This window comes from Echeneis naucrates, chromosome 11, assembly GCF_900963305.1.
Source record: "Echeneis naucrates chromosome 11, fEcheNa1.1, whole genome shotgun sequence".
NCBI classification, from domain to species: domain Eukaryota; kingdom Metazoa; phylum Chordata; class Actinopteri; order Carangiformes; family Echeneidae; genus Echeneis; species Echeneis naucrates.
The window spans coordinates 4,922,063-4,948,114 of NC_042521.1; the positions used below are offsets into that span (position 1 = coordinate 4,922,063).

Consider the following 26,052-nt stretch of genomic DNA (forward strand, 5'->3'; position numbering starts at 1 on the left):
AAGTAAGAGACATTTTGAGAGCTCAGCAGGTAATTACCCAGAGGCACGATGACACTCATTTTCAAGGCGCTGCAAGCCCATTTTGTGATCCTCAAGTTTTTTCTTTTCTATAATTTTCATTTCTTTTTCACCAGCACTCTGAAGTCATGCCATCACTTTCTCTTCATCTCTATCCTTTCTTTCCTCTCTTTGTCTCCCATTCTTTCACCACCTCTCTTTCTCTCGTTCAATTTGAATTGAGATTGCCTTGTCACCCAGACTGCCGTCAGCAGTTGTGCAAATCTCACATGTATTATTTTTATTTTAATTTTTTTTTTGGCTCCTCTGCTCTACTTGCTTTAAGCACCTTTACAATACTCATTCGTCATTTAAAAGTAACTGTTCCTTTTGAGAGTTGTGTGATTGCAGTGAGAGAAAGTCATGCCAGGTGAAAGGAGATGGGACAATGATAAAAAGCTCTTCCAATCTTGTATATTAACTCTACTATTCTACTGTGCCACAGTGAAGTCTAGAGGAGAGCCAGGCTGTAAACAGTACATAAGAACTAAACATGTAGTGGAACATGGGTCCTCTGGATATTAAATATTAAAAGCATACATCCCCACATTAACTATTTATGTGTAAACACAGCATAGTGGCCAGTTCCTGAATTGGTAGCTCTGCCAAGCAAACATTTTAGTAAACACACGTTACTCACCTGTCACCCTCTTTCTCCCAGGTGGGGGTGAAGACGTGGTGTTGGAAACGGCGACTGTCAGTACGGTTTATTTTGAGCCCAATGCTGTGCAGCCCACCCAGGATACCACCAAAGACTTCACCCCCCGGGTGGACACAGCCACGGTCAGAGAAATGGCAAAGGAGAGCACGCCCAGGAAACCATTCAGAACAGAGGTGAGGAGTACCCTGAAAAAGTCACAAGAAAAAGCTGATGTTTTGTTCAAAGCATAACATAATTCCAGTAAATTCAAGCACAGACCAGCTGCTTCCCTTTGCTTTTGTTCGTTATGCTAACAGCCTCGTGGCACTAGCTTCATATTTATAATGACGGTTGTATTGATTTTACTCTAACGCTTGGCAAGGAAAGTGACAAAGTCTATTCCCCAAAATGATGAACCATTTCTTGAAGCTGAGAGTCACCTGCACTTGATTTGTGTGGTCTAGCTGATTTGCACTGATGTATTTTTAATACCACCATCAATAGATTAGACCATTAAATCACTATTAAACCAATAAAATAACTACACCCAAAATTGCTATGCGCCTCATAGTGAGCGAGTATATTATGACATTATACAAATTAATGTCAGTAACAGTCATAGCTCATTTATAACTACCCTGAGCGTAGCACAGGGCGTTAGTATATCTTTATCTGACCCAGTATATGTCATCAAATCCTCTGTAATACCAGGAGGTGCGAGGTGGCTTTCAGGATAAAGATCAAGTGCTCACGTCAGTTCTCCATGTTTTCTCTCCATTGCAAATTATGGAGGATTACATCCCTCTCAGACATAATCACATATTCTGGAAGCATTGTGGATCTCACTTCTGTGTTGCTCTCCTACTGTACCATGATGGATGCTGCATCTGTTTGGGATTACTTGTCAAGGTCTCAACTCCCTAAGCCTGAGCCTACCTGGCCCTCTCCCACGTGTTTTCCTCTTGCCTCCCCCCCCAGGGCAGCTGGTTCGATTTCTTTCAGGCCCTTTTCACCCTTCCTTGGTGTTACTGGAATAAGTGTGACATACATGGACATAACAAGGTTTTTCCCCCTGAACATTTTGGGGTGTGCATAAACAATCCTGCAGGTAGCTAATCAGATGCTGAATTACTTCCTTCATAATTACAAATCAGTCACACTGGAGAGAGGGAGGGGGTCGGGACGCACCCAAATGAACTTAACTCCTCTAAATACAAAGAGTTAGAAAGTCAGTTATCCTTTCCCTCCTTCTCTCCTCCTCATCCAGGCCCCTGTGCTAGTCACAGAGGACATGCAGAGGAACCAGATGACTAGTACAACTTATGCTCCCGGTTCAGCTCAGGAGGCCGTTGAGGTCCGCACTGAAAACCTCTTCCAGAGGACAGAGGTGTTGGCAGGTATGTAATCACAATCATAGTCATCACATCACATCAAACCATTTCATCTTTGCACATGTATTGAATATAACACATTTATTAATTAAACATTGTACACAATTTTGTCCTTTTTGCATTTGACTCCAGTGAACTTTTTTTTCTCTTGTTTGCGTGTTTAATTAGTTTGCTGTCAAATATGTGACAGCATGCCTGCATATTTCCCGTCAAAAAGAAAAGAAATGTAATTTAGCTCATCTCTTCCCTACAACTTTCCCATAATCTAAAAAATCAGTTTCAATAAACTCTGTCTCTGTGGAACCTTGTAGAGTTCACGCCATTGTGGGTGTTTTGAGTGTGTGAGTTGTGTTTCAAATCCATGAAAGAGGGCGAAAAGGAAATTATCTTACTGGAAAGCATTGTGCTCTCTCTGACGGTGGCTCTCTCTCTTTCCTGTGCATCCACGGCAAACATTGATTGGCGCCTCACTTTCACTTTGTTGTGATATCCATCCGGCACCGGCAATATGCTGAAACAACATCAACAAGGAGAAATCAGAACAGCGTCACCTCCTTATCCATCTCCTATAGATGGGCCCGTTTCATCTTTTGTATATTGTTCTGGGATTGTGATAGAAAACAAAATCTGATTGCCAGTATAAAGACTTTAGCTAAGTTTTTTTAAAGTGGAAATATATGTATACCCTGGTCACCTCTCTACCTCACTCAGTTTCCCCTTCTCCAGATCATAACCATTGCGCTGCATGACTTCTTCAAAAATGATTTCCCGTGATCTAATTTTCATTTATTCACATTGCGTTACTGCTTCTTGGAGCTCAGCAGTTGGGTGCCTGCCAGGATCTTAACCCGTGGGTCCAGTCAACATGTGGAAACCTTAACTGGAGCAGAGGGCAGATTGTAGCACCAAGAGAGACCTTAAACAGATTAGGGAAGCTATAAAGAACCTCATACAGGCATAATTGGGAGGCAGAGAGAAATCAGCCCATGTGGCGGGTTAGGAGCATTAGCGAGGAGAGTCGGGGTCAAAGATGGAGGGGGGAATTTCTTAACACATTCTTGGTGGATTTAATTCAGTGTTCCCCTGACGCTAGCCCTCTGCTGGCCTGAGTGTCCTTTACAACAAGTGTAACCTCAAACGTTTCTGTTTTTGTGTCACAACCGTCTGTCCAACGTTGAGTCAGAGCTGTTCACAACATTTTGTCCTGCATGAATATCCCATTTCAGTCACAGGCACATAATGTATGACTGAAAGAATAAGTAAATTCAAAGAAGCAAAATCATACTTGGTGACTTATTAGCTTGAAGAAGAAAAAAAAAAACTGACAAAAGCAACAAAAACTGTGTAAAAATCAAAGATGGACTTAAGTTCCTTCCTCTTTCAGGCTGTAAGTCTGAGTCCTCCTTTATGACTTTAATAGAAGAGACTGTTTTGTGTTACTCTACAGCCACTTGACTTTCTTTCATTTCAGTCCAGCTAAAATGATTCAGTGAGTCAATTTATTTATTTTTTCAATCAATCTCTTCACACATTTTAAAGATGGATTTGTGACTAAAGTGGTCCAGGATATGTCCATAGAAACCCACACTGACTGTCTCAACATTGTGCAATTAGACAATTTGAATTGATTTCATCTTCTAATTTTTGCTGACCACTTTTAGTACAAGGAAGACAATTGCTCCATGTCGTATCTCCTTTGGAAATAAAACCCTGATGATGCCAGTGATGCCTTATAACAAAGTATCCAGTACCAGTATGTGGAATTTAAAAAATATATATATCATATCAGCGGTCGGTCAATATTTTAGTCCGAGGCAGTGACATTTATCAGCAAGTTCAGGGCCAGGACTGAGTTCATGCCACTCCTGACTGGCTGTCGTTTGTTTGTCCCCACTGGATTTATTTGCCTTCCAAAAAGGGAGCCAATCCCCAATCAGCAGTCACTGATTGGAACACCGGCCGTGCCGAATCAACCACCCTCGGGGCAGCAACTCAACTCTGTATGCCAATCAAGGATTGGAGCGTTAATAACCCCTTAATGGACCGCTCACCTTTAAACTCACTAACACATGAGGGGACGTGAAATGAAGCATGGAAAATGATCGACCCTGTATCTACTGAGACAAATTGCAGGTTTTTCCACTGGCATTTAGTTACTGCGTTTAAGTCCACAGGGAATGATTGTAGTTTGCCTCTCAGTTTTGCTAATTTTGGCTGTTGTATTGTTTTTGTACCGTGTTCAATTTTTTTTTTTCCAAAGATCACAGAAAATGTGTGTTGATAACCTTTATGCTGAACCAGGAAGCAGCAGAAATTTAAGGTCTCTTCTGCAAGACGACAGACACTAGACATCGATTTCACCTTGTGAGCATCGATGATTAACTTTCCTATCTTTGCCTCCCTCAGCTGTTATTGCAGGCGGAGTAATCGGCTTCCTGTTCGCCATCTTCCTCATCCTCCTGCTGGTCTACCGCATGAGGAAGAAGGATGAGGGCAGCTACGACTTGGGGGAGAGGAAACCCTCCGGCGCAGCCTATCAGAAGGCCCCAACCAAGGAGTTTTATGCATAAAAATCGCCCTCCTGTTACAGAAGATTGACAAATCTGAAGGGGACTGTCAGAGAGGCAGTCCACGACAACAGCAAATCTGTTCAAGCACGACAACAAACAACAGCAAAATGTTTTCAAGTCGATTAAGGAAAAATAGCTTAAAGGAAAGCTTTTGCATAGAGTATTGTAATTAAGACCTTTTCTGTCTTCTTTTTTTTTTTTTTTTTTTTTTAATGAAAACCAAGCATTTCTCATTTTATGGCAAATCTCAGTGTATTTAAACTTTTTGTGTATTATTTGAAAAGGCTGAAAAAACACAAACAGGAACTGCAAAGGCGAGGAAACAGACCGCGTCTGTCTTCTGTCAAGCCATTTGACAGAAGACAGTTGCTGACTATTTTTAACTGTAGCAGTATGTTATTTGTAAAGAAAAAAAATTTTAAAGTGGAAATAATTGAATATAATTATTCTGTATCAATCCTACGTTCATTTTTTTTTTCTTTTTTTGTCCTAGCATGTCTGATGTTGATCTCTAAAGGTGTATTACATTAATTTATCTTTTCTCTGATGTTAAAAAAATGCCTTTGTAGTTTTGATGAAGCTCTTTGGTCTTCATATTAACGCTGTTAACGGTCAATGTAAATGTTCTCCCTTCAGGTTACAATGTTTATTATTTGCTCTCACGTTTTTTGTTTCTTGTTTTTTTTTTTTTGGAGGTTAAACATGAGCGTTTCATTATGTCTTGTTGATTTGTTTGTCTCTTCTCAGTGTAGCCTCTTTTCTTTTGTTGTTGTTATTTTTTTTTTTTTTTTTGTCAATGGCGTTTTGATTTCACACCAGGAATTGGTCTTCAAAAAGATAAAAATAAGTGTGTCAGGGCTCGAGAAAAATCACAAAAATCTCGCTTTCTTGCTTCTGTTGCACGTCTTACTGAGCTTTGTTTCTTTTAAATGCATTCTCTCTCTCTCACGATGCACATTCACTGCTTTTGCTTCCCACCGCTATCGTGCAGCTTTGCGTGTGTGTTGTGTTTTGGGGTGAAGCTTGTGGTGTTTTTGGCCCGTAGCCACATATCTCCCCTGTGTGTCCCTAAAGTTCACTGAATGCACCCAAACTCTGCTAGCAGTACCCGCCCCCTCGCTGTTTACACGAAGCCTCCTCCGTTCACTCCCACCTTCTTTTTAATCAGATTGGATCACGGCCACTTTGGCTGTCAATAACACCACCCCGTTTCCTGATCAGCTGTATGGAGCCACCAGGGCAGCCTGGTGTTTTTGTTCATGCTTTAGGCCCAAAGATCTGCTCAGTGAAGGCCTGCTACTGCCTGGACACAAACAGTCCAGGCCGGGGCTCCCCCCCCCCACAACACCTCCAGAAACCTGGTTTCTTAGAGGGATTGAAAGATAAGGCTGCACAGAAAATGTCTGACTCATCTGTGATGGTTTGAATAGTTTTTGTTGCTCACATTGAGGGCTATTTGTGGTTTCATGTGGTTAGTGAAAGCATTTCAAAATGGCCTCTGTCAAAAGAAGATGTTTCCCAGGTTAACATACTGGATGCCATCTTTCAGCGCCAAATGAGTACAACCGAATAGATGACCACAAAATGGGTTCTGTCTTTCTTTTTTTTTGGTAACGTCTAAATGAACTAACTCTAAAGAGACGTGTTTAGTCTAGCAGGTTTGTGAAGTTGCCTTTTTCAGCTGTACAGTAACGTGAAGTAGGTGCGGTAGATGCTGTCACATCGTCTAAACTCCTAACACCACCCACATGCAGCTGTTTGTCTCTCCACCCTTCACGTTCCTCTCTTCTTCCCGTCAGTCTCTCTGTGATCCTTTACTAGTCCACTTCCTTCTCCTGTCCCCCCGTTTCTGTTGTCGTAAGACCTAAAGTACTGAACTATACTGAAAAACCCAAAGACTCACAGTATTTCTACTCCCACCATCTTCCCCACCACACGGCCACATCATGTTGTTTCCTCATCCTCTTTTTCTTCACTCTTTTATTTTTTTTTTCCTCTCTATTAGAGACCTGACCTTTGAGTCCAATTGCTTATTAGTATATGAAAAGATATATAAATATATATAAATGTATATTCACAAATGTTTTAAACCTTCAAAGTGCCTACCATTTGGAAATGTACTTGCTCAATGTGAGCATGTGGCGGGTGTGTACACAAAGGAGGGGTGTAAACGACTTGACTGGCATTCTGTGAGCATGGATGACTGTAATGGTAACTTTTTTTTAGTCTTACAAAAGCTGACAGTATTGTACCTATAAGTTGAAACAACACTACTGAATAAACATTGTGGCCTAATATCTAACCGCCTGTGTCAAATTGTTTCACAATTGCACTTATCATTTTTTTTTTTGTAAATCAGCACTGAGCCACTCACAGCCTGAAAAGCATGCAGCTGCTTCACTGTGACATCAGCAGTCACCGGTGCGACTTTACGGAGGCGGGGGAAAAGTAATGGCACTTTCTGCTGTAGATTGACTCATTTATCAAACATCGCGGCTCCTCAGATGTGTTTTGCTAAATTTTTTGCCTCGACTGCTGGTCAGATGAACGTTTTGTAGATAACTTATGATCACAGTTTTTTTTTGTCATTTTCCAGTAGGTATCAAGCAGGCTTTGAACATAGATTTCTGCTTGGACATGATACCTGTTTAAAAGAATAAAACAAATCAGTGTTTAAGTCAAACATTTGCTAGGCCAAATGCAAAACATTTCAAATTAGCTTGTATTCTATTGGCTGATTTTTGAACATCTGTTCAATGTTCACCTTGTCTGTAGTCTTTGTGCTAAGCTAGGCTAATTGCTAGCTGGCTGCAGCTCCAAACTAAACAAACAGACACGAAGATGGCCAATCTTCATCTATAACTCCGCTCTGAAAGTTGAAATCTAGTAGAAATGCAATTTCATGCCAGTATTACAATGAATTAGCATATCAGTCATGCTGTACTTTTGTAATCACAGATGTTTTTTTTATAAATACCTTCGAGCACAGCTTTCTCCTGGGATCTGTTACTGAGGGCTTTTGTCTGAAAAAATTGAGAGCAGACTTTATTCGGCTCATTAACTACTTCAGAAATGTTTGAGACAAAATGCTCATTTGGATAATTAGTCAAACATTCTTAGTGTGGTTCCACTGAAGTCTTGTCACAAAACTGCCCTCTCTGAGTCTAGAAATGAAACAGAGAGCATTTAAAATGTAGCCCAGCCTTTTAAGCTGTGTATCACGTCCGCTCTCTGAACGTTACCTAAAGTCTAAGGGGATTACCAACGTGCAGATGAGTAATCTTTATGTGGTTATGTGCTCCACCGTATCATTTTAGGGCCCAGATCTCACCCTGTTATAGAGGGAGATTAGAGTAACGATGGGGATTAATCTCACAGAGGATTGCACATCTCGTGTGGTGCCATGAGTGGAAAGAGACACCGGCGAGGCTCACACGAACCTCTCCGCGGTGGGAGGGGCCACGATTTCATGCTCATTACCTGGCATTATCACCTGAAACCCATCACAGCTTTTAAGCTTATGTGTTGGAAAAATAAATGAAAAATATCTGAAGTTGAAGAGCGGCTCATTAAGAGAAAGTCCTGTTTTGCCCTCTCACTTGTTTTTTATTATTTAAAAAAATGCAGCAATTACATGAAGAGGTTATTATTATTAAAATCATTGCAGAGAAAAAAAGAAAACAAACAAACAAAAAATATTGCCGCGAATTAACCTTTCCTCTCACTCGGGGTGCCAAACATCACACATTGGTTGACATTTAATCTAAAGTTGGTGGTGATTAGGTGGTTACAGTTGGGACTATTTATAATACTGACCCTGAAAGACGCCCGTGCTTACTGAACCGGATTGTAATGAAAATGATACAGAAAGAAAGGAGGACTTGACATGCATGGATCAGTGCAGTTGGTTGGAGTTGGTGTGTCAAGCTGACACGTACATATTTTGTCTAACCCGAGGAGGGGGGGTCAGATCATCGGGGGCAGGATGACGTCACGTTGTTTTAAGTGAACACTCCTCGTTCTGCTCCTTTCTGAGGAACCAGGTCAGTGTGCTCCAATATGGTATGTGATATTTGCCCAAAGGGAGTTTATACAAGACATCCCACCATGCTAAGACCCTGTTGAGGTGGAAGGGGGGGGGGTGAAGCAGTGAGCCAATGGTAGAAGCCATGACTGTTGCTGTTGCTTTTGCAGTCGCAAACATTTCCCAATCTGTCCTTTCCTCGCTGTGCAGCCACGTTGGATGTGTTTGCCTTTTTTAGTCTGTTTGTGTCAAAGCGCAAAACCACGGCTTACGAGCTGTTTGTGTTTTGTTCAGGATAATGTAAAAGGTTCAGCATTTCCTGTTTATGTCAGGACAGAGAACAGAGATGCAAACCGCTCTTGGTCAAAGATTTAGGTGGATGACTTTTAGATTACATTATACAACCTTTTCTTCTCTCTTTTCACTTTCTGTCATCTCCTTTGTCGACACCCTCCCTCCTCCACCCCCCCCCCCCCCCTCCCAGTCTCTCCCTTTGTAGCTGCAGAGCTGATTCAATAAAGCTGTCAGCCTTCAGCTGCTAGTCAGTGCCAAACCATGCAGAAATGTTAAGGAAATGGCGTCCAAGGTAAACACGCTGTCAAGCCTCATGAGAGCTCATGGCTGGAGACTAAGCCTGGACCTACTGGGGCGGACACGTAGGACCTCCCTGACCCAAAACACCACGGTGGAGCAGCATAGTAAGCAGACACAACACTGCACCGGATCGGGCCAACGCACCAGTCCAAGCCTGCGCCTCGAAAAAATAGAGGCGTGATCATTTTAGTAAGACGAAACTCGTGTCCTAATCCAGGCTCCGACCTCAGCTTTCACAGCCACACGCCGCAGTCTCAGCTCTACCAGCTGCATCTGCTGCCACACGGTCATTTACACAAACTGATTTTCGACATTCACGTCAGGATTGCATTTTTATATTTTGACGCTAGATTCACTTCTAGACTTGCCCTGACAAAGACAAAGGAAAGCAATATTAGAGCAACACACCAAAGCAAATTAAAAGCAACCTGCGATACTGTGGAGAACACTGATGTCCACAGAAGATTCCACGACAAGCCATCAAATAGTTGGTGGGATACTGAGGTCAGCACAAAGTCCTGGCTAAAAACCAGTTTAGCTGATCTTAGCTGCACGAAGGTGGAAGAGAGGTTGCACTACACTTTTACAACAAAAGATCGGAAAACATCGGCAGGAGTGCGACAGGAAGACCTAAATCTCCGTCAGGCCAAAACAAGAGGAAACGTTAATGTTAGCCTGTCACATATGAAAACACTTGGGATCCCCAGCTCCGTCCTGAGTGATTCAAACCAACCTTTGTTTTTGCTGAATGCTCCACACTGGATTTAAGGTTGCACTGGTCAAAGAGGCCTTGAGGAGATAACCTGCAGGAGCAGTATTTCCTAAAAGTAAAAGCAGTCTCAGAGCCGGTGTAATTCATCCCCGTGAAGGAGGTGAGCTCACTGGAGCACTTCTTAGGATCAGAGGTTTTAGTGCTCAAATATGCTTAAGAAGTAAATCATGTCTGGATGTTGTGAAACTGCTACAATGCACTGAATTAGCAGCAGTTTTGTGTGGGCTTAATCTCTATCTCCTTTATTATTGCTCCACTCTAAAACCTGAGTCAGGTGTATATATATATATATATATATATATATATATATATATATATATATATATATATATATATATATATATAAAAAGATAATTTGGGCCTTGAGGGTTTAAAGCTTAATGATGCTTTCTACATTAGGCAAGGAAGCATGAAGTGATTATGCAACAATTTTGCTTAGTTTGGATCATCCAGTAGGGAATTTGAACAATTTTAATTCCTTGGCTGAAAGTATAAAAAGAGAAGAAGAAGAAAAAAAAAAGATGAACCAGTTTAAGAGTTCTGGTGGCTATTATGAGGAAGATTGCTGAGATTTAGCAAATGAAGCCATCACTGGTGCGTAGAGCCAAAGATTTGGGAGGGAAGACGAGTGTAAATGACGACTGCTCGCACACTTGGATGATGAGAAAAAGGGGTTCTTCTGCTCTGTGTTGCCAAAAACAAAAGCCAGGAATCAATCAAAAGGTAACAGAACATCTGCGTCTGAGACTCCCCCATCTCTCAAAACACAAGTCTCACTTTAATTTCAGGGAACGTGATGAATACTGAATGTTACACAGGAGGACGGCAAACTGACCGCTTTTTATGAGAGCACAGGCGACTAATAGACCTACACTTCCATGTAGGTCAGGGTAACTTAGCAAGAGGCGTAAAGGGCAGGCGAGACAGGTTGGTACGGTGAGCTCACTAAAACGGTCTCATGTCAGCTCTTTATGTGATATCAGTAAGATTAGAGGAGAGCTCTGCCATGGTCACACTCCATTAAAAGTGTTAGTGCACTGATTTATTTTCAGAAGCTCAAGTTTTGTTGATTTGAGTCATCGAATCACCTGGTTTCTTTTCCTTTTTTTTCCCAGAAGCTATGAGACTCTTAAGAATTATTAAATGAAGCTGAACTGAACAGTTTTACATCTTTGGGAGCACACAAAGCAGATTCTGTGTATGTAACGATATATTTTGCCCCAAAGGACGGCCGCTCCCTGACAAACTATGTTGTGCATGGTTGCTGAAACAAAAGCAGAAGTATCATTTTCAACTCTGTCTATACAGATTATCAGATAATAAAATCTAAACCTTCTGCTCCAAAAAACTCCAGCTGTCCCAGATTTTCCTGGTGTGATTTACAGCTACGGGCCGAGTCGGAGGGGGAAGTGTACAGGCTGCACGCTGGCTGGCTGGCTTGGGGGGGGGGGCATCGGCCAGTCAGAGACATACACAAGGACGATCAATGTCTGTGCGAATGCGATGCCAATTTCTGCAGCTGACATTGAGGTGTCATAACATTTCACACACTGCAGATGTTCGCGCAACCTCAGTGGTCTAAAGCATCTGGTGGCGAGGGTTAGGGCTAGGAAGCAAAAGGTAGTGATACGCGTTCATACATATCTGGAGGAGGATATAAATACGAATATGGATTAAAATGGATCAAAGAAAAGCGTTCACCCTGACTATCAGTCCAGCTCCTAGATGACGAGTTGCAGACATTTTTGGATGTGTATGAAAACGGAAATATTTCTCCAACCTCCTCTTTCTCAGGCAACCTGATTTTGTGTGCACCACTGCGCATTATATTTATGTAGTGCCTAATGTATAATTGCCATTTGTGTATAAATATTTATGAAATATATTTCTCCTGATTCACCAACTTGTTTTGTTACTCCTCGCAGACTCCTGCATTGTGAGCTGATATTTATCGAGTGGTTTACTCTCACATTAAGATGGCTCCTCGTATATAACCAGTCAGAAAGGGTGTCGTGCTTTTTGCCACTTTGGACTCCTGCCTCACCTGACAGGAGTACAAAGTTTTCTCCAGCTCCGATCTTAACGGTGACACGAGAGAAAAAGTCATTAAGATAATTTGCCTTCATTATCTTGACAAGACGAATGTCTAAACCAAGTCTAGTGACTGAGATCTTTCACACCTGAACAAATCTCAGCATCACCATTAGGATGGATGAAGAGACGCGCTCTCAGAAAGCGATCACCACCGACTGTAGAATTACTGGTGGGATAATGTCTGTTACAAAACTCAGACTAATACAAATCAGAAATCGCTAATATAACCCTTCACACACACACACACACGACAAACTCAATTTAGAAAAACGACGAGCTGCTCGCTTTGCCATTTAATCACCAAGTTTCTTGATTAAATGCTGACTGATAATGAATGCCAATGTGCCACCTTGCTTCCTCTTGATAGGATTTGGAAATCATTTAATTTGCTTTCATACACTCACAAACACACACACACACAAACGCAGCCAGACTTCTTATTGCCATCTTCCACAGGCTAAGCCTGCAACATGATATTACCGTCATTTCATTTAAATGAAGCCTGCTCATTGGGGGTCCTTTGAGAGAAAATGGAAGTTTTGTTTTTGATTAGGGGGCCTGTGATGGGAACGTTTATAACCATTATATTCTAATTAGATCTGAAGCTACAGGGAGGGAACGTCATATGGATTTGTCCTCACCGCCCAAAGGAACTCTCCTTTTTCTAGGACTGGAATATTTATTTCAGTGATGGTTTTAATTATGGTTTCAGTCGCACTGAGGCCCCACAACATAGAATGCATCTGCATTTTTTTGCTGCATTAAGTGAAGTTTGAGTAAAGATCAATGGAGAGAAGAAAAGCTGAGTTTTGATGTAGTATAAAGTTATATAATTATGTTTATAATAAATCCCATATACAGCTCAGGGAGCAGGCTGAATAAAGTCACAACATGCCGATCCCATCGCTCTCTCGGTTTTCATATTGTTTGAATGTATATTCATCACAGAACGAGGCAACTTTGCGTCTGCTGAGCTGTGTCAGACTTCTTCGAAGGCCTGGCTTCACACTGCTGCCTTCGTACTACAGCCGTTGCCATGCTGTACGATGAAAGGCTTGTTATTTCAAAATAAATAATCTTTCGGTGACGTTAAAACCACGAGGCGAGGCGAGGAAAGGGGATGGCTCTTTGAAGTGAAATCTGGATGGAGGAGGAAAGTGGAGAAAGTGGTAGCTCAGCTAAATATTTGTTAATGCTCAGACACTTGTCTGCAGTGATGTGCAGAAAGCGCCGTGATGACAGCAGTCGTTGGCAGCTGGGCTCCGGAGGAGTCCCGTCACATTAATCTGCCGGTGATGGATGTGCTGGTGTGTGTCTGATGCATCTGCAGGATGTTTTTGATGAAGACACACCGAAAAGATCATTAGCAGCGAGGGCTCACCCCTGACTGTTAATGACCTGACCAGCCCCCCCCCCCCCGGCCGCTGCCCCACTGAGCCTCACAGATGCAGAGAGCTCTCCAACACAAAGGCTGACTTCATGCCCAGATCTGGATCAACATGATCATCTGGGTTTAGTTCAGCGTCTGCTGAACGAACACGCTGAACTAAAACGGTTAACATGGTGCACATCATACCTGCATAATGGCAGACAGTTGGCATGTTGATATTAAAACAGATGGAAGCTGCCAACGCTGCTGTATACTCTCATGTTGCACTTCTGGCTGCAGGGTCTCTTTCTCTTTTCCAAGAGAAACACAGCTTTTGTTGTTGTTGTTGTTGTTCTTCCACCTGACATATGTCCACGCCTCTGCATCCAATCTGAGCAAAAAGACACCTTTTTTCTTTGATTCACCGTCTATGAGACTGCAACGTGTGCCTGTGAGTGTGCACTCAAGAGGATGCAGTATGTGTGCAGTCGTCATCCTGCTAATGATCAGCTGTGCTGCTCTCTGAAGTTTTTTTTTTTTTTTTTCCCCCCTCCTCAGCATGGTGTGTATTTCATCGTGACATTGATTGGACCTGATGTGCTCAATGCGTGTCTGAAAGTAGAAGATCAAACGCATCAACAGAATCAAACACACATCATATCATTTCACACTGGTTGTGTTTGCAGAATCAAATGAAAAACACTGGTATTATTAATTGACAGCAGAGTCTGAATTTTTGAGGATTTGAATGCTGGGGTTTCACATCGCACGGACCGCTTCTTCAGCCGTTTTATGTTGCACAAATTCTGAAACATCCCGAGATCGACTGTTTTGGAACCCGGTGTCTTCGGGAGACAGCTGATAAATTATGTGACACATCACGCTGTCACGGCAGGCATCAAACTGTGATGTAAGCGTTCGCCCCTGTTTCTATTCTGATTCTTCACTCAAGCCTGTGTACACCTTTTCATCCATCCCCGGACTCATCCATTCAAGCCACAAAGAAGAAGAGCGAGACAACATCGCAGATTGCACTTGAGCAACGACAAAAGGAGATGGATTCGAGGAAAACACGTCGCCCATTCAACCCAAAGGAGGTGGCTTTCTGTTGCCTGCATGGCTGATCTTTCGCCCTTTGCATCCCTTTGTCTCTCCCTCGCCTGTCTACCTGCTGTTTTTTAATGGCTGAGTGGAGGCAGGGGACGAGAGAGAGAGAGTGAGTGAGACAGACAGTGAAGAAAGGAAGGACGAGGAGGATGAGGATGGGGGGGGGGGCTCCCGTCTCCAGGCAAGGCTTTAATGAAGAGCCTTTGAAGTTTGCTGTGATTGAGCAGCACCCGTGTCCTCTTCAAAAGGGACCAACATCTCTCTGAAGACATGCCGTCGTTTCATCTCACTTCCAGTTTCTCCATCTCTCCCTCTTTATTTCCCTCCCTTTGTCTCTCCTAATTCCATGTGAGATCTTCACCTCTTTCTCCAACTGCCCCCACCCCCCGTCCCCTTTCTGCCTGTGATCAGGACATGGATCATGTCTCTACCAAACTGACTGTGGTGGTCCCGTGGGGTTAGCTGCAGAACTTTGACGCCCATGGCGACAGTACGGGATGGGCTGTATGGAACGAAGAAGTGTGAGCGTGTGCGATGTCAGTCGTCCTTGCGTGCATGTTTCACCTCAGTCGCATCAGTACATGAATCTGTATGTACAAAAAGACACATTAAGATATGCACAAGGCTGCGTTCGGCCTTGAAGAAAAGATACTGACCCCCCCAGCAACGATACTACTCTGTTATCTCAACAAAGGTATCCATCAGTCCATCCCTCCTACGCTCCTGCAGGATCCCCTCCCCCATCTCACTGATCTCGAGTCCACAGTAGTGAGCTCCATATACAGTCTATGACTCCTGCCTGAAGCAAATTATTAAGGCCATGTGTTATCAAAAGGAGCGTACACTGTGCTACACATGGTTTGCATTTGAACCGAGGGGAAGGGAACATCCAATTGCAAAGCTTTCTGCATGTGAGCTAAACTATTATTATATCGCAGCAGCCTTCAGACAGACCACACTCCAGCTCTCCCATGTTTTAGCTCATTAACTAAGCGGAATAAACTCTGGCTGTACTATGAGAAAGAAACAACAGTTCTTTCCATTGTTTAGGCTCGGCTCCACAGTTTGAATTAAATAGATCTCAAGACGACTCGCAGCAACAAGAGATTAAACGTGTTCTTTTTTTGTTTTCTTTTTTACTTTGAATTACTTAAAGGATCCATTTGTAAGTTTGCTCTGCTGCCCAACGTGGCTTCTAGCCCAGAGTGGGTGGTCGCGATTGATATTTTATCAAAGCCCGAGCGATCACAAGCACAATGGAGGCTGCACTTAGTCACCATGAGAAAAAGATGAGGACTGCCGAGGCTAGCTGGTTAGCATGATAACACCAGTAGAAGAAAAGATCTGATAGAGATAAGACGAATATGTTTCTGAGCAACATTGAATGTAGATATAAAGAATACTAAACAGGGCACCTTTAAATTCAATTTTCTACAATCCAGCCACGTCCCTTTGTAACTGCTTTTATAATGTGGCCTATTATGAAGATTTTCCAACAGCTGTGATAAATGTTTATTTTCTAACACACCACGTCACATCAGCGCTCTCTCTTTAGATCCACGCAGTCATGAGCTTGCTGGGGCCGAGGACGGCATGCGTGAATTTTACTCTGGATTTCATGGAGCGGACAAGAGGCCAGAGACGGTCAGTCAGCCATTGGCAAGCTCAGTCTGTGTGATTACAGCCCCCTTCTCATCCAGGTCCTGTTTTTGCGGCATGGCCAGTGAGAGATTAATGGGTTGAAAGAAAACATTAGCCCACCGCCATGGTTCACGCTCACCTCTCCGCTGCTGCCTGTTTGAGCGTGCCGTCCTTGCCCTTTTCTCCCCTCTCGCACTCCATCTGCCTTTTACACCAAGTTCAGTCAACGACATCTCATTCACAAATGCCCACAGTACTCCTTGACACAGATTTTTGCAAAAATGATCACACCTTTGCAGCTCAAAAGGATAAAATTTCCCTTTTCTTTAAGCAAAAGACAAAAAAAAAAGCACCATATTAGCAGACTTTCCATTAGATAATCTGCTTCATGACACTGATGGGATGTGTTATTTGTGAAGGCTATAATTTGTGTAAGTGTGACCTCAAATATGCCAGAAAAGCAGTACCTAAAAAAAAAAATAAATAAAAAAAATAAAAAAACCTGCTGCAAACCATCAGACTGAAGTATTTTTTAAAAGGGCCTTTTCTCAGTCTGGTCGCTCTTCCCTGTCAGCTGCTCATCAGAGCAGTTGTCTGAGGTTTTCTGTCCCACCGTGCTGCTTCTTGCCTGGAGAACAACTTTGATTGTTAACCCATAAATGATTCACTGAGTCATATTTTTAGGCTGGAGCCATTTTGAATGACGTATTTATCAAGTGAGCTGTTAAGTTTGTGTGCATATCTGAGTTGGCATGAATACGTCGGCCAGAAAGATGTTTTTTAACTTTGGCTGCTTTAAAGTGCTTTTAAAAATATATTGATTTTGCTGCCTTGGTTTGGTGCTTTTCTAATCTTTCTGAGAGCAGGAAGCTTTGAAATGTGGTACAAAGAAGAGCGAAAATACAGTCGTCTATTGATTTCTGGTCCTTTGGTAGATTTTTGTTGAACTGAAAAATATTTGTTTTATTTTTCTTTGTTCTTTTGTTTTCTGGGAAGAGCAAATCTTTGTTTGTTGGGAAAGCTGGTAGTCCAACTGATGAACAGCTGAGGTCATCACTTAAGCGTTTAACCAGCTGGGGGACCCGTGTTGTTGACCGTGGCGTACGTTCCTCCGCCCCTTTGCACATTACTGTTTCATCACTTACAATTGCTGAGGATAACTAGCTGCCATAACTGTCTGGCCATTTGTCCTCTTCACAATGAAACCCCTGAAAGAAGGATTTCCATCTAACCTTCTCTGTCTAGGCTAGTTAGCCGACATATTCAAAACTATGTGCTTGTTAAAAAAAAAAAAAAAAAAAAATTCAGTGCAGGATGTAAAAAGTTCTGTGGATATTTTCATATAAAGTGCGACTTTTGTGCCTTTTGTCTGTATTTACTTGTTTTGGACAAGCTATGTTTCTCTATAGCAGCTTAGACTCGACTTTATCTGATGTTTTCTAGTTTTTCTAAGAAAACAGCGGAGACTTGTACGATTTATGGGCCTAATCTTCAAAGGTAAGACAACTTGAAAAACGCCATTTCTCCAACGCGCCACACAACGGGCCGAATGATTGAACTGTTCCTTGTTTATTTTCCCACCCTGGAGCCAGTATGGGGGCACTAATGTACCTGTCACCCAAACTATGGACCACACTGAAGTCAGACGTCAAAGGCAGGACTTTCAGCACAAACAACACAATTACCTGCTTCACAAAAGTGCACACACACTCCTGACGTGTCGAGACCCGAAAGACAAAGTGAAGCCGTCCAGTCACGTTTACCCAGACATCCATGGGTAAGAAAAAAAAAAAAAAGGGGGGGATTCATAATATAGAAAGGAAGGCTCTTCTTTAAGGCTCATATTCATTCTGGAAAAGGCAGCTGTAACATTTAATATTTGGTGAAAAGGTCTTTTGTGTGTCCTCTAAAGTGAGACTTTGCAGCAAGGCCTCCATGCAAAAGGTTCTACTTTGCAATGAGAAATGGACGAGTCACGTAACAGCAAAGGCCAACGACCCTTTCTTGTCCATACTGACGGTTATCACCGGCTGAGCATCATAATTCTTTGTCATTTTTTTTGCTGCAATACTGAAAGCAACAAAAACAGTGTCCCTCAGAATCATAAAACTATTAATTTTCGCAAGGATATTAACACCGTTATCACACAGTGACTAGTTTCTGTATTACACCTATTGTACTTGGTAGACATCCTGTTTTACACACTGTAACCACAAATAAACATGACGCAGAGCACGACAACAGGACATCCAGAAACTGGCGTGTTACGTCTCAACATTTTATCAATTCAGTTTGCAGGTTATTTTCTTTTGAAACTGCGTGGACTTTTATCACCAGGGAGCCCAATATCTCAATATGCGAGCACACCACTTTGAAGTGTATGAGAAAAGTATAGGCGTAAAAATGAACAAAAACTACAGTTTGGTTAACACAAATCATTTTCAGTATCTCTTCTGAAGCGTCATAAGATGCTTTTCACCTTCTATGAGTGGGGAAGGAGGCACATATTATTCTGCGATCGTTCCTGGAGAGTGCCATTTTTATGTTATGATGCCTTCAGGGAGCCCCTCTGAGGCCTATCATCATGTGGCCATAACAGGCTTATGGGAAATGGGGCCCTGCTGCAGAAAAGGAGCGAGAAAGAAAGAGAGGAACAGATGACGAACTGAAGCAGAGCGAGGGACTGAGCGCCATTATAACCACACACACGAATCCACACTCAGACACCGATGTTTTCCTGTTTTGACTTATTGCTTTGCGATGCACTTTTCACCTGCAAAACATCATGAAAAATACATACGTCCACCTCTTGCGATAGACTGAGACAGCTAATAATCCAGAGAGCTGGAGACGGGCTCTGTATGTTTCTCCACTCACAGGAGTGTATTACTACACTTTTTTTTTTCCCTCCTCATAACAATTACTTTGACGAGCAGCAGTTGCAGCGGCGTGACACGTTTCATAAAGAAGAGAAATGAGGCTCGATTACGCTCCAAGCTTCACTATTGCTAGTTATTCAGATATGTGACAGAGTTCACGCGCTCTTTAATGGCACTTTCCTGTGTTTTCAGGTACAGAGCGCTCCTCCATTTATGATAATGCATTTCTGAGTTCCCTGGTTCTCTGATTACCTGAAGCTGGCTGTTACGACTGACTGTAAATCACATTTGTAGTGAAGGTAAGAGTGGGTGTTCCAATGTGAATAATCTGTATTTCTCTCTCTAGCATGAAAAAGTGAAATGTTTTTCCTTCATTCCTCGGGAACATCAGATAATCTTCTAATGCCTTCAGCCCCCTCCCTCCCTTAGCTGTAAATTCAAGGCAGAGGATCCAAGTATTTCACTCATCACATGAATCTTTACCAGGATGCTGAGCTGTTCAAAGGGGTCGGAGGTCGTCGCTATGGAGGCTGTTATGGCGCAGCATAATTCATGATCTGAAAAGAAAAACATGAATCCCAAGCTGTCCAAGCAGAATTCGTCATAAGTTTTGGCTGGACCAGCCTCGTAATCTGGACTTTCCCTGACTGACTGGCCTAATTTTCATTTCCATCAGTCAGCCTGGTGCTAAAGGTTGTACTAGCAGGGTGTTTACAGTTGTTTTCACATACAAAACAAACAGGGTCTACGCCTGAAACCGGACTGAGCCGGCCAGTCCAGCGAGCTGCTCTGGTCTCCCTGTGGCTTTGGAGCTGCAGGGAGGCGGAGGAGAGCTTCCACTAGACCGCGCATCACCTCCATTACAGCAAATAAACAACTTTTATTACATGCATCATTATTAATGGAAGAAGCAGAGGAATAACTTAACATCTGAGCAGCAGAGGTGGAGTGAGAGGTAGAGAAGGTTGTAACGAATGCAAACAGAAGTGACCTGGCTTTAATAAAAATGGGGATTTGGGATTTGACAGGTCTCTGCGTGAGAGACAAATTCAGAATGATGTTTCACCTGATAGAGTATATGTTTGTTGGATTTAGTCATCCTCTCTGTCTCTCTCACCACCACTGTAATCAAAGTTTAAAAAAAAAAGACTAACAAAACGTTGTTAATTCTATTTGTGTTCTTCAATTAAAAAACATGTCGCGGTAAGCTGTTCATTATAAACACAGGCTGTTGACTGACTGTTTTACTGTAATCCCCCAGCAGCATCCTGAGCTGTCTGGGGAGGAGGACCAACTGGTCTGATATGTCATCAGCATATTGTATGAGATTTCCCAGAAGGACAATCCACTTTTTAGATTAAAGCTGCTCAAATTCACATTTTTATTCTCGCATGTGAAAAATGTGTGAAACAATTACAAAGTAAAGACAGGCCATCGGCGCCTCCGGGCTTGGCAGAGGACAAAACAAAGGTCAAAAAAGAGCGAATATTGGACACAAACAGCTTGCCTGTGTTTGCCCTGGCAGCTAAAAATGTCTGCCCTGTGATTGCAGGGTTGAGAAAAAGACCTTGTGTCACTATTTGCTTAGTTGCTGCTGGACAGCGAAAACAGGCCAAGTAATACGCCGTTTCTCAGTGTTGTGTGTGAGACAAAGCGTTTCATGTCGCTGTGTCGCTGAACTCATGTTACACACTGACTCCTCTGAGCTCCACCTCTCTGTTTATTCACAAAATGTTATGTTTGGGCCTACGTGTCACAGATTACAGTTTGTTTTGAGTCAGTTGCTGAAGCAGTTATGTTTGGACCATGACTCCACCCTGAGCTGCAGCACCAAATCACCCCTCTCACCCCCGCTGCCCTCACACCCATCTAACTATAACCTTCTTAGAGAAAATTGCATTTCTTGCAAAGGCAAGAAACCACTCCCTTGCAAAGTTCTAGTGGTTGCATGCGACTGCCTATAAAAACAGACAGAGGCCTATTAGCACTAAATTAGCCGTTTACCCGGCGTTAATTCAGTTTAACAAGACAGGACTCTTAGAGGCGGTCTCAAATGGAACATTGTGGTGTTTGTACTGAAATTAGTTTATTTTTATTTTCACTCCTCTCTTCCGTCAGCATCTCCGCGGGTTTTGAATAATTGATAGTCATCTCCATCTGCGGTCTCGCTCCTGCTCGAGTCGTCCACAAAGTCCGTCCTGTTAATCTCTGTCCAAACGTCTCCAGAGGGGACTCAGACAATGGTGTGACTATGAACAGTGCAGCAGATGTTTATATTTTTATTGCCTTTATTCAATTTTACAGAACTGCAATTTCAATAAAAACATGTATTATTTGTGCTGACTATTTAATTTGGTTAATAATAAGGCGCTCCGAGACATCTGGATTTGTCCAATGATTGACGCATTCATTTGACCCGGAGGATGATGATCCTAACAGCATTACTGATCCCAAGACATCGGCATGAGGTCGTGCTTTTTGTTGAAACATCTGGAAAACTGACGGATTGTCATGCAATTGTTCATTCAGCGCCGCTCAGGAAATGATGACATGCTTGTGATTGTGAGCATGGTAAAGACTACACCACGTCATTTAGCCCACTGCTATTAAAGCCTCACAGAGCTGCAGGCACACGTGTGAACAGAAATTGATTTTCAAATCTCCATGAAAGTAAACATTTGCTGATAAGATCTGCCATCCCTGCGATGCACATCACTACGATGGGGCCGGATAGAAATCAAAGATAAACGGTTGCATATTTCTTCTCCCGTCTTTTGGCATAAAAAAAGTTCTCCCAGGCACTTTGATCTCAGAAACAAACACAACCTTCACAGCTGTTTGCTGTCAAATAGACCCCTGCTGTTAGAAAACCAGCGACTGCTCTTTAACCTTCAGTCCAGCATTAATGCACCAACAAAACCAACAGGATCGCGGAGGTTCTTCATAACAAACCAAGCATATGGCTGCATATTCATCAGTGTATTTACCCGTTTTTCTGTGTTTCCTTACCCAGACTCCCCTTAGCATTTCAACCAACTATCCGATGCTAAGAATTAGGCTTCGTACACACAGAAACACACACACTACTGAGGAGCGTGGTTCTATTGTTACCAAAGTGGGTAAACTGCCCAGGACGCAGAAAGGCTTCTTTGTTTCTCCTCTAGACAAGAGAGATGGGTGCACCATCACTTGAAACACTCCTCGTCTGGGCTGCGCAACCAACAGACCCTAATAAAGCTCTCAGGTTTTAGATTACACCCAATCAACATACCATGAGGGTGTGCTTCAGACACACTCCTGACAAGCAGAGGGTGCAAGATGAGTCTGGGTTTCTGTTTCTAATTTTAAAAGGGGGATTCCACTCAAATGAATCCTTTCGTCTGTGTTTTGTGCCAATGCTTCCAGTATATAGGGCGAGATGACACTGGGGAAATTCTGAGGTATACTGTATGCATTCAATACTCCTCCAACAGTTACCGCTGCATTTACTGGAAGAGAAGTGTCATACTGCATCGCTTTAAATGATCTGCATGTACAGCTGTGATTTCATCTCCGGTAATAAGGGAGGAATTCAAGGGTATAATTGAGAATTGCTGGTATTCACAACTGTTTGTGAGGATTGGACGCACATTAATCCAGACAATCACACACACAAGCAGAGTTGGTCCCCCCCCCCCCCTTCTATCACCGCTGTTTGACAGCAGACAGGGCGAGGGCGGGAGATTTGTGGCATGTGTTATGTCACACATCGATGCTTTATACCAAGGACAGGTGTGATGGTGCTCTCAATCAAACGGAAATATACGACTAATGAAATCTGACGTCTGACGTGGTTATTTTTATACCTCACAGGTATTCAAACTAGATGTCCTTAAAGGCCCATTTTCTTTTTTTTTTCTTTTTTTTTTATAAAACCCTTGTCTCTGATTGTCTAAGCTGCACTAAAACAAAAAAGCCACTCTGAGTGCTTTTCACATTATTGCCAATGGGATTCTGGATCCATTTGATTTTGCTTGCTGCATTTTTCTTCGGCTTTGTCAAACCTTCATTACAGTTGCATTCGACCTTACTAGCGCCAAACACTGGTGGTGTTGTGCTGTATGTATGTATATCAGTCATACAGTATGGATCTGAGTAGACTATGAACTGTGCAGTGGTGTTAAATGTCAAGTGTTAGTATCAGAGAGTTAAAAACAAGTCATGCGCACCTTCACGTGAATGAAACTACATTAAAGAAGCTGCCACAACCACAGCATCAATGAACTGCAGCTATACAACGTACAGCAGAAGAAAGGAGGAAGGAAGTAAAGTGAATGGTTCGACAGTCATTACAAGAATAGGTTGCTAACAGTTTTGTGCAGATGCAAATCCTGTGGGTTTAGGGGAAAACAAAAGGAAAGAAAGAACACTGCAGACAGACGTGCTAGTTTGTCCTCACTTGCGTGACTAAAAGCCAATCTGAAATTGAACTAAAGCAGAATTTTACTGAAGCTTGTTCCGTGTTAAGACTGCAGTTTCAGATGTGATACATCAGTCAGAAATGACAGCGGGAGGAAAGAAAGAGACTTTATCAAACCATTGTGGCTTCAAATACCAAATTTTCCAAAGAAAAAAAAATTAAACACTCCTTTGCATCGCATAAATAAAAGGCCTGTTTTTGGTTTTATAATTCATTCATTTTGTAATTACGAGGGAAGAAAACTGCTGCGGAAGGGTGTTCATGTGCAGAGAATCACACTGAATTTAAAACAATCATTAACACGAAGGAGATCATAATTAGACACCCTCAAGCTGCAGATGTCAGGTCTGTTTTGAGAGACCTTCCACAAAAAGTTCAATTATTGCACTTTAATGTCACAAAGCTAGACGCTAATGTTGTTTTGCACCAGCGGAACAGACGGCGGTTATAGGAGGCTGCTGTTAAACGTTGAAGTGAGGCAGCGCTAAGAGGGCGCGTATGTCCTCAGACATTTTAACTGGATAAATACTAGTTAGAGGCTATTTCTTTTTCCTGTCCGCATGCAGCCAATCCATTCCAGCTTTTCCCACAAAAGTTGCTTGTCTCATTCAAAACTTTTTAGTTTTTACTGCTATATCTGAGGTAGAAACTCGCTGAGTGCTTAAAAAAAAAAAAAAAGTTTGGATATGACAACTAAAACTAAAAACCTGTTCCTCCGATGTCCAAGTGTTTACTCTTAACCTTTCAATCCAAACAAAAAGAGAAATGAGAGAGTGACGCAGACATGCATCTTTGCTTTGCTGTAACTTTCTGTAATTATTTTTACTGTTGCTGCCATTTGCCTCAGAGCTGATGCGCCACACATTTCATGGAAGGTGGAAAAGAGGGCTTTAAGTCATTTCAAAGAGCAGCTGACACGAGCTCAGCGGGTTAAGGAGCAAACCGTGTATCTGCGATGCAAATCCATTAAAAAATAAAAAACAGAAATGCAGCTGTAGTCAGAGCCAAGAATAAATCGTCTCCCAAGAAGCTGATTCTGACCGATGAGGCTGCCAGAGAAGAGGCGATGAGTCGACAGTCACTAAGTAAGAACTAACCACTCCTAATTAAGCCGAAACAAAACGCTTAATCTAGAAATGATAACATCTTGTGACTTTCATGCGTCTGTATTAAAAGAGAAGACCCTCTGGGGAAATGTGACTGCCGGTGTGTTAATTTTTTGTCTTTAATTCATCCTCTGTTGTTCTCTGTTCAAGCAAATAAATGCATTAATGCAGAGGGAGGAACAATCAGGACACTGCTGACGCTTTACTTATTTAAACAGAAAGGCAGTCATGCATGGAAGAAGTCGGGGAAACGTGTATTTCTGTCCTTACAAGAAGATGGAAAAATGTACTCGGTGTAGCAGCAGGATGCAGCTGATGCAGCACACATGCTGTATGCACACGCACACACACACACACACACACACACACACACACTGCATTTATGAACAATAAAAAAAAAAAAAACCTCACGCGCATGCACACTAACACACACACACAACCTCCTGTAACCTCTTGCCTCGCTCATTTCCGCCCACGCACACACACACACACACACACACAGTTGTACAGCAGCAAGCGTGATTAGAGCAGGATGTATGTGGCTGAGGCCAGCTGTGGTGAGGCAGCTAGTGGATGCGGCGTATCAGTCTCTCAGCCTGCTAAATGAAAACTAAATGAAAGGCTCTCAGATGGTGTGAGCGTTGCGTAAGCGAGGAACCCGAGCGAGGTCCCGGGATAAGCTGATTACGTGGCAAACTCATATTCATTTCCACATCCCTTAAAGAGCCGAGCGGCGCGGCTTAGTGGGTCTCATTCCTCTCTGCTCCATCATCCAATCTGCTCCTTCCTCCTATTTGCTCCATATCTTCCTTTTATTCCTTCTCTTTTTGGACTCTTATTGTGTGTAGTCAGCGTCTCTCACTGTCACTGTGTGTTGTGCGCTGTAAGACATCTGCCCTCACATGCCTGCCGTGACTGCAGGAGTCAAAGGCGAGTGCTAAATCTGCTTTTGATAGCCGTGGTGACAAGACTACAACCATGTGCCACTGGTGAAATTCAGACACACGTGATTGTGCATATGTGTTCGTGCACACAAACGCAAATATAAGCACAACACTTCACATTGCTCAGCCTGATGTAATGTACAGCACCAGGGCCAGAGCAGCTGTGAAGGTGAAAGCAGCAGGACAGCTGGGGTTGTTATCCAATTGCCGTCGTATGTCCTGTGCCTTACCGCACGCACTCTTCTGTGGAGAGGCTAATGGTGGCCGCGCTGTCAGGAGGTCAAAGTTGACATCACAGAAGAAGCGGTCGAGGAGAAGTGTCTGAGCGCCGCGAGGCTTGGTAATGGTTGTTTCCACTCCAATAAAGAGGGAGAAGGAAGAGGGGGCTGATGGGAGACTGGGGCT

General features: G+C 42.7%; 1 protein-coding gene across 1 annotated transcript in view; it reads left to right on the plus strand.

Moving 5' to 3' along the window:
* The window catches only part of sdc2 (syndecan 2), a 39,260-nt gene extending 32,306 nt beyond the window's left edge, over window positions 1-6,954 (plus strand). The window contains exons 3-5 of the mRNA XM_029514951.1: window positions 719-891; window positions 1,965-2,094; window positions 4,495-6,954. Of these exons, the coding sequence (XP_029370811.1) occupies window positions 719-891; window positions 1,965-2,094; window positions 4,495-4,658 (467 nt within the window). The 3' untranslated portion in view covers window positions 4,659-6,954. The remainder of the gene's footprint in view (window positions 1-718; window positions 892-1,964; window positions 2,095-4,494) is intronic.
* The last annotated feature ends 19,098 nt before the right edge of the window (window positions 6,955-26,052 follow it).